The following is a 15,367-nucleotide window of genomic DNA, read 5'->3' on the forward strand; positions in this document are numbered from 1 at the left end:
TCTCTCTCTCTCTCTCTCTCTCTCTCTCTCTCTCTCTCTCTCTCTCTCTCTATCCCTCTCTCCCCTCCCTTTTCTCTCTCCCTCTCTTTCTCCCTACTTCTCTCTGGTGTGGTACGGTCAAATCTCTCAAAGGAACTCCAGAAGTACCAAATTGTGCTGGAGAGGAAGCTGGAGGATGAAGAATTGTGGCTGAAACATTAATATAATAATTAAATGACAATATCTCCCAGCTGCAAGGCACCCTGTAAGTGTGGTGATGGATAGAGGCTTTTAGGAAGGGACCTTGGAAACTTGGCATTGTATTTTCCTTGGGATATTCTGAAACATGTTGGTTTCAGTTCCTATATCCTCAAGGAGAGAGAAGAAATGGGGCTTTCCTCTTAACATGGGCATGGGCCATTTTCCATTAAGCTTTTCACCTCTAGACTGGACAGCTATTCCGGACATGGAATTTGTCTCTTTTCAACATAAAGTAGACTGGTTTGCTTGCCAGGGCAACCCCCTTGGATCCAATAAAACTCATCCAAGTTGGCATGACTTTTGGCAGGATGCCCTCATACCCAGGCACTTCAACATTGGCTGGGGAGGGAGGCAGAAGATAGGGGAAGGTATGGTAATGAAGGATACGATCACATCAGCTCCCACCTGGGGTAGGGGGATGACACCCAAAGTATTTCATTTCCTCAGAGTGCCCAGGTAGAAAATACTGGCTCCAGAGGCAGCTTTTATTTTATCTTGTGTTGCTCTGCCAATCTCTGAGTCACCCTCCCCACCCCCCATTTTTTTTTTTTTTTTAGGACTAAGAATGGTGAATGAAAAGACTATTCTCTCTTTCCCAGAGATCTGTTCAATGAGGTTTCTGCAGAGCACTCTTCCACAGCTGTAACCCTAAAGTAGATTGTCAACTGGATACTTCCCTGAGCCTGGGTGGGGGGGGTGAGCTGGAGTATGATATCATTAGGAAGACCCTAGCCAAATTTGGGAGTGCATCTCCTTTTAGATGGCGTTGTGAATTAGCTACATCTCTGCACCCCTGCTGTTGCAATGGCGCAGACTGCGAAAGGGAAGATTCTCAGAGGAGCTGTGTTTTAATGTAGCAATTTGATTCAATTTTCCACTCTATAAAATTACCCATCACTGCTCGTTGCTTTCTAACAGACACCTTCACTCTTAATTTAACAATCCTATCGAATTCTGCCAGGGAAATTGGAAAAATTTATCACCTGTGAAATTTTATTTTCCTTCGGTTGTATCTGTTTTTGTAAAACTTCATTAACGACGATGACTTGCTGGGGAAATTATCATTTTTTTTTAAACTTGAGACACAAGAAATAGCTCGACCTCAACCAAGACTTCATTTACATAATAAAACACCACAACAAAGAGCGTCGGAAATTGGGAGATTGGCATAGGCTGGAGGTGGCCTAGAAAGAGGCTGGAGATCCCAAGGGCTTGGGTGGGTGGTGTCTGAAGTCCCCACCCAACCAGAGAGGAGTTCTGGGGTCTTGGAAACCTTTCCCCTTTGGCACCTTATTTCAGAGGACTTGACTGGTACTCAGGTAGAGAAAGGCTATAGCTTCAGGAGGCAGGAATTCTCTCCTTGGAGAACTTTGAGACAGCAGTTTACTTACTAATAGCATTCTTTAACCAACCAGCTGTTCCTCTCCCCTAGTACTGGTTTTTCCAAAGTCCCTAAGTTCACCTAGGACCTGTAAACTCCAGCTTACCTCTATGTTCTAAAGCAGATACAATGAGCTCTTGACAATTTTCTGCAAGAGTGGAGATTTCTGGTTAGGTTTTTAAGAGTCAGTGGTCTAACTAACCTCACAATTAAAAAGACTCATTTTCTACTTCCTGTAAAATACAGGACTTAGCCATAATGCGTACGGATCTCCAAAAGATGCCCTATTCTGTTGCTATGCAGCAGCAGATTTGGGGGGAGCTTTGGTTTTAGAAGCCTATTTCAGCTAGCTATGGCAGGCCTTCTCTGAGGTCAAGCTCAGGGATGTTCTCCCTCAGGAGGCACAAGGGATGCCATAGCAATAAACAGCTTTGGATTTGAAATCAGAGGGAATAACTAGGTTCAAATCCTGGCCTTCCTACTTGCTTTCTGTATGACCTTGGGCACATCATTCCATTTCTTTGTGCTTCAGTTTCTGTCTCTGTAAAAAGAGGGGGTTGACCTTGAGGATGCCTAAGGTTCATTCCAGATCTAAATCTATGATACTTTGAAGTTTGAACACAAGGTGATGAATATTGTGGCCATGAAATTCATGAAGACTGGTGTATGAGGCTCAAAGTAGTTGTGGTCTATCTGTGTGGGTGGGAAGGTTACCCCCATCTAACGAGATAGCTAGTCTTTTCATTTTAATTTCAGAATTCTCCCACACTGGACTCTATATGGCACACCAGCTGCTGGCATCCCCTCAAGAAGCAGTGCTGTCCACATTTTTGGAGATGTCAGTGGATATCTCTTTGTAATAAATGTATAATAATGCTTATAGACAGAAGCTGTGGACAGAGCCCATGCTCATATTGAAGGTTATTTTTTTTTGTCCATAGATAGCTCTTTAGAATAATTTAATAATGAATTAGGCCATAACATAATACTATGTTAATAAATTTTATTACTTAAATTTCTAGTAAGCCCCAGCATCTAGTGAATCCCTCTCTTGCTGTGACTATAAGGTGAACTTATAGAGGGGCCTTCCAGGGTCATCTACTCTAGCCCCCATCTGAATCATGGTTCCCCTATACAACATCTCCAACAAAGGATCCCATGTCACATAATGTAGTTCAGGGCTACTTAACTTGGGGGTCCATTCTTTTTTTCCCTCTCTAGGTGGCTCAGGGGATAGAACACTGGACCTGGAGTCAGGAAGACCTGAATTCAAATCTGGCCTCAGACATTTACTAGCTGTGTGACCCTGGGCAGGTCATGTAACTTTTATCTGCTTCAGTTTCCCCGTGGGTAAAATGAGGATAATAATAGCACCTGCCTTTCAGGGTTGTTATAAGGATAAAATGAGATTCCGTTTGCAAAGCATTCCACAAGCCTGAAAATGCTATGTAAATGCTAGCTATGGATATTGTTAATAATATTTTGGTAACTCTACTTCACCATAAATTTCATTTGATGCATTTAAAAGCATTCTTCTGGGAAGGGCTCCATAGGTTTCACCAGGATGCCATGGGGTCAAGGACACAAGAAAGATGAATAAGCCCTGGTCTAGAAGCTAGTCTCCAGCTCTTCTGTCTCCTTGTAAAAGTAAGGAATAAATCTGACAATAATGATGAAAATGATAGAGAGCTGGCTTCAGAACCAGGAGGACCTGGGTTCAAGTCCTGACTCCGGCACATACTGGTTGAGTGACCCTGGATAAGTCATTTACCCTTTCAGGGCTCTAGGTAGCTCTCTAAGGCCATAATTTACAAGGAAGGTACCCACCTCCACCGGTAGAGGGATTTTCCTCTTTCAAGAGTTCCTTCTATCAGTGAATTCATGGGTCCAGTCCTTATCCCTATCCCTGTCCTTTGGACTTCTGAAATATTTTATACAATTTTGAGGTGAATGAACATTTTCTCTGAGATAATATATGTAAGGGTTAGTGCTTAGCACTGTGCCTGGCACACAATAAACACTTAATAAAGGCTTGATGATGGACTAATATGCTTTACAGTTCCTTTCCTGATCTTGTTCTTGACTTTCTAGACTTCAAAGCCATGCCTCTACATCCATTTCACCCAGGCATTCTGGAAGTTCCTGAGGGCTTCCTATCCCCAATAACTCACCATCCCCGTGACCTGCTCACCATGGAATAGCCTTCCTCAAGGTCCACCCCCCTCTTCCTCCAGGTGGTGAGCTCCTCCTGTAGTCTCTATTTCATGGAGGGGCTCAGGCAGGCCCTGCTCTTGGACCTTTTCCTCATTTTTTGGACTTCAAAAACGTTCCCCTGAACTATGTACTTAAAAGCCTCCCTCCACCCCCTTACTTTTCAACTCCCTTTAGAAGGTCAAGGACTGTGTTTCTTTTTATCTTATTATCCCCAGAGCTTAGCACAGTGCCTAGCACAGTTAATGCTTAATAAATACTCATTTCCTTTCCCTCCTTCCCTCACAAACCCAATAGCAGCTATTATTGTAGGATAGAGACTGAACCTGTGGTTTCATTGACAGAGGGGATACTTGAGTAAGGAAATTACCTTTACCAATTCAAGTGGGCACTTTCTAGGCACCTTATAATTTCAGAAAATTGTCTAGAATGATGAAAGGTTAAGTAACTTGCCCAGAGTCACACAGCTACAATGTACAGGAGGTCTTTCTGACCTCTATTTATCATGCCATGGTTACCTTTATTATTCACTATTGTCATTTTTATTACACAAAGAAGGATGCTGAGACTTGGGAGAGAATGAGGTAGCTCACCCAAGGCTTCCCAGTCAGCTAGTAGTAGACCTAGAAAAGGACTTCAGGCTCTCCAGACATTTTATTCTTTGCTCCCATAAGGAGACAGGAAGGATGGAGACTAGCATCTAGGCAGTGATGTGCTGGGACAACTGATTAAATTTTCTATGTGAGTGTTTTTACCTCAGAAACTAGCAAACATTACAAATTGAGGCTCAATTTATCATTCTGTTTTGATCTCCTAGACTTAAGAAAGTGATGGATAAGATGTTTAATAATGAAGATTAAACTTAAAAGTGTCTTGTGTGTGTATTTCCCCCTGGAGAGCCAGTTATTAAATACTTATCAGCACACTCCTTTATCTAAATAAAGCATATAACATGGGAGCTCTTACTGGGATGTTATACCCATGCTTCAAATGGGTAGAGCAGATAGCCTTGAAGTTCCCTTCCAACTCTGAGAGTCTGTAAGTTCATCTTGTTGTCAGATCAAGGGAGCTCTCCATGCTGGGACTCCAAAAAGATTCCCAAGGATTGGTCCCATTTTTCCTCCCTTTACAAGAACTCAACCCTGAACTTTATCAAAGCCTGTCCTTTAAACAGTTCTAGAGATATCCAAATTGGAAGTGAAGGGAGAATTTACATCTTCTCACCTGGCAGGACTTCATAGATTTCCTCTTCCTTTGGTTCCCCATTCTCCTGGTCCTCTTCCATCCCAGTTTCTTTTTTCCCCAAATTCCCAGGAAAGATAACAGGTTTGCAGTGTGGACCAGTATTTGAGGAGTCAAAGCCATCAATATCATCATATGTCTCCTCTTCCTCTTCTTCATAAGGGATGGTTAAAGAGTTCAGATCTGCCAGGGCAAAGGACAGCAAGGGATTAACATGGAGAGAAGGAAAAAAGCTGAAGACAAGAATGAGTCCAGGGAATAAAACATGTCAAAAGAAAATGGAAATACTAGGTTAAGCGCTGTTATTTTTAATGTGGGCCCCTGTGGCAGGAAATCTAGAGAAAAGGCCAGATGAACACTGTGTAAGGTTTAAGCCATCAACATAAATCCTTTTCTGCAATAAAACTTGATCAGGATGAAGCAACCTCGGAAAGTGGAGGGGGTGTGAGGTGGGGGGAGCGTACGCTTGTGTGTGAGTACATGAGGACAAGAGAAAAGGGCAGAAAAGTGAGTGTCGACAAGCCAGCACTGCTTGGCAAGCAGAAAATGAGAAGAGGGCTCTCCAGAGGTTCTCTAAGGTACATGAGGCTTATGGGGATCAATGGTGGCTTTGGCAGCTGAATAGAGCACATCTTGTTAATGGCCCTGCTGCTCTGGACTTTGGTCTGGAGGGCTTCAGGAGAGCTGGTGGAATTTATAGAAGGGTCCTAACAAGAGGAAGTGGAATAAAAACAACAAGAACAACAAAAACCCACCACCAAAACCTTGAAGGTATAAGATAAAGGTAGTTGTTGCTGTTTGTCCTTTGTTCTTGAAGAGAACCATGACATTAGGGAGGTGATGCCATGACAAGCAAGTTAAATGGATTTAAGTGGAACAGGGGTAAAAAGGCTCGGAGGTGAAATTCTCCCGTCTCCCAGCTGCCAAACTGACATTCCTAAAACACAGACTTGGTTGCTGTTAACCCCCACCCCCCACCCCAAAATCCCCAGTGGTTCCCTCTAGGATAAAATGCAGATTTCTCAGCAGTAAAGAGCCCATCATATCCATCTCCTGGCCCCTCTATTATATCTCTACAGCTCTGGTTCTGGAGCCAAAGGATTTGGGTTCATATCCTTTCTCTGAAGTTTACTACCAGTGTGACTTTTGTCAAATCTCCTTTCTTCTCTGGGCCTTGATTATGCCAATCTGTAAAGTAGGCTGCACTCGACAGCCTCTGAGGACCCATCCTGCTCTAGGTCCATGACCTTATTTGATATTTCTCCTCTTCACACCCTCTACAATCCAGCTGTTGTCTGCAGATAACACTGCTTCTACCTTGGTTCTTTCCCTTGTCTGGAATGTATTCCCTTCTCACTTCCACTCTGAGACCTAAAGCACAATTCATTTGCTGCCTCCTCCCTGAAGCCTTCCTTGATCTCCCTCTCTGCCCCAAGACAGTAAATAGTACTTGCTTTGTTCTTGTTATCCTGCTAGAGAAGGCAGTGTATCCCCTTAGCAGAATGTAAACTCCTTGAAGGTAGAGGGTTCTTCATTTTTGTCTTTATAGGACCTGTGCCTAGCAGGGGTCCTTGCACAGAGTAGAGGGTTTAATAAATGTCGGCAGAATTGACTTGAAATGAATTGCAGCCACAGCAATGTCATTTTGCAATTATAAAGTCCGTTGACCATAAAGTGGGTCATTGCACAGTGATGCTGAGACATATAGCACCACAGGCCTTTATCAGGGCACCAGAGGGAGAGGGTTATGTGATTCTTAATAAGCAGATGTCTTGTTCTTCTCTGATGTGGGATACTGAATACCCTTGAAAGCCTTTTTTTTGGTTTGTTTTTTGTTTTCCCTTCAGCTAAGGTACTTTACAGGATGGGTAAATGAAACCATCCCCACTCTAGGAAAGGAAAGGCTGTGCAGTCTTTTGACTCTGATTTTACAGGGCAATAACAATGTTCAGCTGGATCAGGCTTTTAATAAAGGGTGTGCAATAATTTTCATCTAAAATTCTGGAGCCACCTTATATGAGGAAAAGATCAAAGGCACATTTGTGGCTTTGTTCATATGTTGTTATTTTGTTTGTTTTTTAAAAAAATAAATGGAATGGATAATTTCTTCAATGTGGAATTCTGAAAGGACCATAGGGTAAAGCTCAATAAAGTTGTACTGTGCTTTATGGAGGTTTACTCACTTAGGGGTATATTACATGCATAAATCCCAGGCACCTAGATCTGCTGGTACACTGTTGTCTCCATCAACGTTTGTGTTTGCCTCATTCTGTGTGATGTTCTCGTGATGGCAAAAGCCCACCCGAGGAAAAAGGGCAATTTTTTGCAATGAGCACAACTGCACTCCTTTTCATCTATGAAAGAAGCTCAAAGCTGGATGAGGCTTGGAATTCCCAGTTCTGAGAGATCTCCCCACTTATTCACAGGCTAGACACAAAGTTGGACTTTTCTCCCTCTTCCTGAGGAGGTAGGGCTTTAGATGCTCTGAAACATGAACAAATACTCTCTAAACTGGACAGTTTCAGGATATGAATTTCTGGACTGGCCCAGTCTACCTGTAAGGTCAATGAATGCCAAGAAGCCTTCCTGACCACTGTCTCTGACCTGTCATTAAGCTGCATTGCCCAGCAGAGGGTGCTCTAAGAGCAGAGATACCACGCCTCAGGCTGCACTCCCCACCCAGACTGAATGGTGACTGGCAAACAAGAAGCCAGTTTTTAACCCTCCAGGGTCCTGAATAAACCCACGAATAAATGATACCCTGCTCTTGGGTGCCTGTCTCTGCTTGAGGGCAGGATAGGAAGAAGTGGGGCCTACATTGTAACAGGCTGAATTTAAATTAGGGATAGGGGGGAAATTTGTGGTTATGGACCCCAGGGATGAGTCCTTGCCAGACTGTGGAATCTCCCTGGTACCCTGTGGCGTAGGTGCAGACTTGGGGTGAGCTGGATGGCTTCAGAGGTTTTCCTGCCCTGTCTCATTATTGTGATTTGTTTACTTGGCCTCAGTCAGACTTCTCATGGTAAGGTAGCTTAAATACTTTGGCCATGAAATGAGAAGATGAGACTCATTGCGAAAAGATCCTGATATTGGGAAAGACTGAAGGCAAAAAGAGAAGGGGAAGGCAAAGGATGAGATGGATAGATAGTGTCATGGAAACAATGAGGATGAACTTGGACAGACTTTGAGAGATAGTGGAGGATAGAAGGGCCTGGTTGTGCTATGATCCATGGGGTCACAAAGAATTGAACACGAATCAACAATAATGGCGACAATAACAACAAGAAGTTTACTATTCTATAAAATGAAGGGGTTGGACAAAATGATCTTGGAGGTTCCCTCTATTTCTATGTATTACAGGGGCGGGGAAACTTTGGTCCTGAAGCCACATGTGGCCCTCTAGGTCCTCAAGTGTGGCCCTTTGACTGAATTCAGACTTCACAGAAATCTCAAAAAAAGATTTGTTCTGTAGAACTTGGACTCAGTCAAAAGACCCTGGAAGATCAGATGTGGCCTCAAGGCTGAAGATCTTTTCCAGACTTAGGAGTGTTTACTGATGATTATCTCCTCTCTCCAAAACTCAGACAATGGATTAGTCAATAAGCATTTATTAAGCAGCTATTATGTAGTATTAGACACTGGGATAGTTGCTAAGGATATAAATATGAAGAATGCAACCATTCCTATTTTTAAACTTACATTTAATAGGGGAGATGACAAATACACATATAAGTATCAACAGAGTAAATGCAAATAAATTCAAAGTGGTTGTTGTCCTTTGTTCTTGAAGAAGACCAAAATCACATCACAATGTTGGGGTCAAGGTAGGGTGTGTCTGACTGTGGCTGATCAGACCAATAGGGGATCGGAAGGCTCTACCATAGGTTGGGCACAAATAGTCCATGTGAACCTTTGGAGTGGAGATAGCTCTAAATTTGAGCATCTCACATGTCTTTTGAGCTACTGCAACTCTGCTTAATTCAAAGCGCACAGCACCTTCTTTGACGTGGGCACAGCATGCTAGGAGGTCCTGTGCTAGTGTCTCCCATGTCACGAAATCATTAAAATTCAAAGTTGTCAATACAAATTAGTACGAGGCAGCCTGGAATGGAGGTACTAGCAAGTGGGACAGATTATGGGAGTTCTCAAGCTTTTTGGTCTTGGGATCTCTTGACACTCTTAAGAATTATTTAGGACTTCACCCCTTCCCTACTGTTGTTTAGTTTTTAGTTTTGTCTCATTCTTCATGACCCCATTTGGGATTTTCTTGATAAAGGTACTGGAGTGGTTTACCATTTTATAGATTGAGGAAACTGAAGCAAACAGGGTTAAATAACTTACCCAGGGTCACACAGCTTTGGGCTAGATTTGAACTCGGGTTTTTCTGACTCCAGGTTCAGCACTCTACCCACTGTACCACCTAGCTGCCCCATTTGTTAATATGGGTTATGTCTGTTTATATTTGCCATATTAGAAAAGAAAACATCTTCATATTATTATAAAAATGGTTCTGACCTCATAAACCCCCTGGAAGAATCTCAGGGACTCATTAGGATTTCCAGACCACACTTTGGGAACCATTGGACTATAATCATTGAGGTCTCTTCTGGCCATAGCCTATGGCACAGTGCACAGAGTACCAGGCCTGGAGTCAAGAAGACTCATCCTCCTGAGTTCAAATCTGGTCTCAGACACTTATTAGCTGGGTGACCCTGGGCAAGTCACTTAACCCTGTTTGCTTCAGTTTCCTCATCTGTAAAATGGGGATAATAATAACACCAAGTCTGCACAGTTGTTGTGAGGATCGAATGAGATAATATTTGGCAAGCTCTTTGCTGACTGAAAGCAATATATCTATATCTTATTATTATTACTATTGCTGTCATTTGTGATGATGGACAGGAAAAATTCTGGTATTTCACAGGGAGCTCTAGATCATCTGTATGCTGGGTAATTTCAACTGCTCCTATATTAATGATACTTACCCTTCAGCAAGAAACGTATTTGGTCCACCCAGTCTCTGGCTTCAGCTGGATTGATAGCTGTAAACTGGAGAAAGAATGAGTGAGTTAATTTATCAGCTTCCAAATACTTCACTAAAATTGCCATGACCCCTAGTAGGGAGGCATAGGGAAAGGAAGCAGGCAGTTGAGAATCTGTCAGAGCTTCAAACTTAGAAAGCTCAGCATTTACTGACTGCCCTGGATTCAGATCAAATTCTGTACATCTCCTTTAACAATGAGGAAGATGCACTCGTGTATATGCAGAATTGAAGTGTGCCTACCAGAGAGATTCAGCTTTGCATTTGACTCAAATCAGTCCCATACAAAGTGTTTACACTTTCTACACTCAAGCAATTATTGAGTACAGAACTAGCAGGTACTATGAGGAAAGGTTATAAAGAGGGCAGCATAACACAGCAGACAGAGTACTAGTTCTGGGGTCAGGAAGGCCTAGGTTCCAATGTCTATGAGCTGTGTGATAGGACAAATCACTCTGTTGTTGTTCAGCTGTTTTTCAATCATGTGATCCTTCATGATCCCTTTTGGGTTTTTTTTAGTAAAGATACTAGAGTAGCTTGCCATTTCCTTCTCCAGCTTATTTTACAGACAAGAAAACTGAGGCAGAGCTAAGTGACTTGCCCAGGGTCACACAGCTATTAAGTATCTGAGGCCATATTTGAACTCGGGAAGATGAGTCTTCCTGACTCCAGGCCTGGCACTCTATCCACTGTGCCACTGAGCTGCCCCTGATAACCTCTTTGAGCCTTAGTTTCTCATCTGTAAAATGGAGATAATCATATCTATAATACCTACCTCCCATGATGTGAGGCTTTTTTGTGAGCTTTAAATGAGATAATGTATGTAGAGTGCTTTGCCAACTGTTCAGCACTGTATAAATGTTATTATTAATTATAATAATAAAAAGAAATGCTCAAAAGACATTCAGTACAATAGCAGATACACACGTGGAGAGGTCAACGGAATCAAAATGAAGCAATACAACAGCAAATACAGAATGACGTAACAGAATAAACTCCAGGAATGTTGGAAGGGTCCCAAATAGTGAAGTGTTCACAGTGGCTTGGGAGTAGCTTGGTTTTGTCAGAGACTAAATGAACTGATGGACACCAACTGGTGGAGAAAGAAGGAAGAGAAATGGGGTGGCTAGGTGGTGCAATGAACAGAGCACTGGCCCTGGAGTCAGGAGGACCTGAGTTCAAATCCAGCCCTAGACACTTAACACTTACTAGCCGTGTGACCTTGGGCAAGTCATTCAACCCCAATCGCCCTGCCTTACTCCCTCCAAAAAAAAAAAAAAAGCAAAGGAAAAAAAAGGAGGAAAATTTCATGAGAGGAGCATAATGTTTTGAAAGGCTCATGGGGGGGAATAAGTAAACAGGCAGGGAGAGAACTGGAGCAGATGCTAGGCTTGGCTGGAGTAGAGGATAAGGATGGAGAGATGATAGTGGGGGCAAAGTTGTGTTTGAATATTCTGAAAAGTCATTTAGATTTAATATAATAGACGATACAATGACTGATGCTTGGAACATGCCTTCTTTATTACTTTGTGCAACTCTGCCTCATTTAAATCCATTTCATGCAAAACTCAAGACGTCACCCTGCAATGTCACTGGCCCTCTTTGAAATGAAGGATGAACAAGAGGTGGTGGATGGAGGGTGCAGAATGTTACACACTCTTCCAAGCACAGTCATTGTATCACTTTGTTTTGTTTAGCTGTTTTTGTTTTTTAAAATAAGAGAAGATACTTTGAGCTGGGGACTTTTTGAGAAGTGTTTGTGACCCAAAAAAAACCAAGTATATTGATCAAACTTAAAAAAAAAAATGACAGAATATTAAACCACTATAAATTCTTGATATGGGGAGTGACTAAGTGAAAAAGTTACCCAAGGGAAGTAATTCTAGCAATGGTATGTAGGACAGACTTCAGTAGGAAAACTCTGTTGGTGAAGAAAATACTTGGGGGGCTGTTGCAGTAGCTTTGGGGTGTGATAAAGAACATTTGTACTACACTAATGAAAAAGAAGGCAAAGCTATAAGCACCATCATGGGCAGATAGCCTGGAAAATATAGCAGGCCCACAATACTCAAGTCTAAAAATTCAACTCTTATTAATTTTCTTATTTTAAATGAATGACTTAAAAATAGACCTCCCTGGATAATATTTCTGTTATTGGGACTATTTGGGACAAGATTCGGATTTAGACGTGTTGCATGAAAAGTCTGGTGCTTTTATTTCTTTATTCCTAATAAACTTTGCTACTGTTTCACAACATGACAATTTAAAGTGAGAGACAAGAAAAACACTGGATTTAGAGTTGGAGGATTCTGAGTTCAAATGCTGGCTCTCCTACTTATTACCTTGTGAGACTCTGGGCACGTTACTGTAACTTGTTGGGGCTTCAAGTCTCGTATGAAAGTAGAGGGTGTGGACTAGATGACCTCTACCATCCCTTCCAGCTCTAGGTCCTATGACCTTATTATTCCATTTTACAGGTAAGGAAACAAATTCAGAGGAGAGAAGACATACACTGACAAAATTAAGATTAAAGCATTTTCATAAAACTTTTTGAAATTATCATAGAATCCATTGGATTCTGGAAGATCTGAGTTGAAATCCTGCTGCAGACATTTACCAGCTTTGTGATTCTGGGCAAACCACTTGAACTGTCTGATTTAGCTTTTTCATCTATAAAATGAGGATAATAATAATAATAGCACCTATCTTCCAGGGTTGCTGTGATGAACATGTAAAGTTCTTTGCAAACCTTAAAGTACTACATATATGCTATGATGATGACAGCACAGTGGAAAGACTGGTAGATTTGAGGTCAGAGGATCTAGTAGCAAATTTTAATTTTTCTCCCTATTATCTGTGTGACCTCATCTACAATCCTATGAAGACTGACCAACTATTGGAAAAGATTATGCAACATTGGAATGTGAACAAAAGAGGATCTGCCAATCCTAGAATTCAATTCGATAAGGATTCATTAAGTGCCTACTATACTTTTCCATTCCCTGTGTAGGTACTTGAGATACAAAGACCAGGGAAGGAGGAAAAAAAGGCCTGGTCTTTAAGGAACGTATGGTATATTCTTCAGTGGGGAAACAACAAGTATGCAGATAAGTAAATGCAAAATAATTTCAGAGGTAGACAGGAAGCATCTGCCACAGTTGGGGAAAAATCAGAAAGGCTCCCAAGAACAGGCTACATGTGAGCTGAGTTGTGAACTTGAGAAAGAAGACTCAAAAGCATACATACAATAGAATTTATTTTTGTATCTATTTATTTATCAAAATATATATTTATATGTGTATATACATGTATGCATATATGTGTATAGATATGTTTATATCTATCTTTCTATCTATATATCTCATACCTAGTTTCAGAAAACCTAAGATTACTTAGGGACTCTATGGGAATGTTCCAAGTTTCAGAGGAAGTGAATGAACGTAGATATTTGACACTTTTTGAAGGACTAGTTAATTTACATATTTTATATACAATATAATTTATATATTATGTAATTTTATGTAATTTATATATATTTAATTTGTGATTTATATAAATTATACAAGAGCTAAAAGTCTACAGACAGAGCAAAGGGAGAGGCATTAGTAGATATCTGTTAGTCAAAAGGCTAATGACCATGAGTAGGACTGACTTTAACATAGCATTCCTTTTCTTCACAATGAGCTAAAATGTCCGTTGGTTGTACCAATAGAAAATAAAATCACCAGCATGTAAAAAAGAATCTTTTCCTTTTTTTTTTTTGTGAGAGTTATACAGAGTGAGGAAGACTGTGTTGAATAACATGAAGGACATGGAAGAATAATCTACTGCCTGCTGTGAAGAACTGGGTAGGGAAATTAAATTTTCCCTTTGGGGGGAGAGAGGAGAGAAAGAGATAGGAGAGAGAAAAGGGGAGGAGAGGGAGGGAGAAAGAGAGGGAAGAGAAGGAGGGAGGGAAGAGAGAAAAGGAGAGGGAGAGAAAGGGAAACAACTCTCTGGAGGACAGAAAGAGAAGACAGGACAGAGTAACAGGGAAGGGGAGGCAAATCTAAGGCTAAATCAGAGATTATGCAAAAGGAATTAGCTTGCATATTGAAACAGACAAGAAACCAGTCTGTGATGTGAAAAAGGGAGGGAGAGGAATGAACAGGCAATAATGAAATGGAGAAGATGGAAAGACAGCTTTGAAACCCTGTCCCGCAGAGTGTCTGGGATGTGGGTGGAACACAAGAGACCCCAGAAAAGGGCATGGCATAGGAGAGATCAGTCCAGTAAGGAGATGACAGATCTCAGGTCAGAAATGAGCATCAGGGATGAATCCCCAGCCCTCAGCACAGTGCCCAGAAAACAGAAGGCACTCTTCCATGACTGCAGAATGACTGACCAGAACAGAAATCATGGCTTCTGCGCTAGAGAGAACGCAGCTGCAGAGATAGTGAGGGACAGGACCTTCCGAGGGGCTCTTACCTCATAGCTGCGTCTGTCCAGTGAGGTCAGCTCAAAGCAGGACTCCCTCTTGGAATCTCGTCGCAGGTGGGGGGCCATCTGTATGTTATAGTCCTTGATAAAAAGGGTCCCTTTGGGCTGCTTACCTAGAAAAGAGGAAATCTATGTCCCAAGAGATCTCCCTGCTAGGGGAAGATATCTTCCCTGGCATGAAAACCAGCTGTGCTGAGGGGCCACAGTGGTCAGGGAAAGGTTATGAGGAAAGAGCAGGAAGAGGTTACCATAAGAGTAAAGCAAGATCTCTCGCTGTCTGGCTGGGGGAATGCAACATGAAAGGGTATTGTGCCAGAAGAGTACAACAGAGAGGGAGAATTTATTAGAATGTTAAGAGATCTATAATAGCAGAGAGAGGAAGGATGATTATCTCTGGGAGAGTAGGGCTGGCGATGTGGGGCTCTTGAAGGCCATTACAGAGTGGAAGCACTATTACGAGGGGCTGCAGAGGTCATACCAAGAGCAGGGTCAGCAGCAGAGGGTTCCTAATTCCACTGGGTCACTGCCCTCTGAAGCTCTCTACTCAAGTAGGGGATGGGGAGGGGGGATTGACAGTAGAGGAAAAATGATGAAAAAATGACCATCTTTTTAACTCATCTTATTGAGGTCAAACTGGGGAGGAATTCTCTTAGAGAAAAATGATGCCAAATTATTTGTACACATAAACTGTCATCCTGGTAGGCAAATCCTAAGGACTCCTGAACATTAGAGGCTTGAGTTGTCTCCCCTACCTTGGGAGTTTTGCCAGAGGT

General features: G+C 42.0%; 1 protein-coding gene across 3 annotated transcripts in view; it reads right to left on the reverse strand.

Annotated features, from left to right (window-relative positions):
* SKAP1 (src kinase associated phosphoprotein 1) overlaps positions 1–15,367 on the reverse strand; it is a 391,122-nt gene that overhangs the window by 66,112 nt on the left and 309,643 nt on the right. For all 3 annotated transcript variants that reach the window (XM_069064333.1, XM_069064332.1, XM_069064334.1), the window contains exons 7-9: positions 14,583–14,707; positions 10,060–10,123; positions 5,057–5,257 (exon numbers count right to left, since the gene is read on the reverse strand). In XM_069064333.1, the coding sequence (XP_068920434.1) occupies positions 5,057–5,257; positions 10,060–10,123; positions 14,583–14,707 (390 nt within the window). The remainder of the gene's footprint in view (positions 1–5,056; positions 5,258–10,059; positions 10,124–14,582; positions 14,708–15,367) is intronic.

The sequence above is a fragment of the Petaurus breviceps genome, unplaced genomic scaffold (genome assembly GCF_028583685.1).
Source record: "Petaurus breviceps papuanus isolate PSGF00001 unplaced genomic scaffold, PetGlider_PUasm1.0 90630, whole genome shotgun sequence".
Lineage (NCBI taxonomy): Eukaryota > Metazoa > Chordata > Mammalia > Diprotodontia > Petauridae > Petaurus > Petaurus breviceps.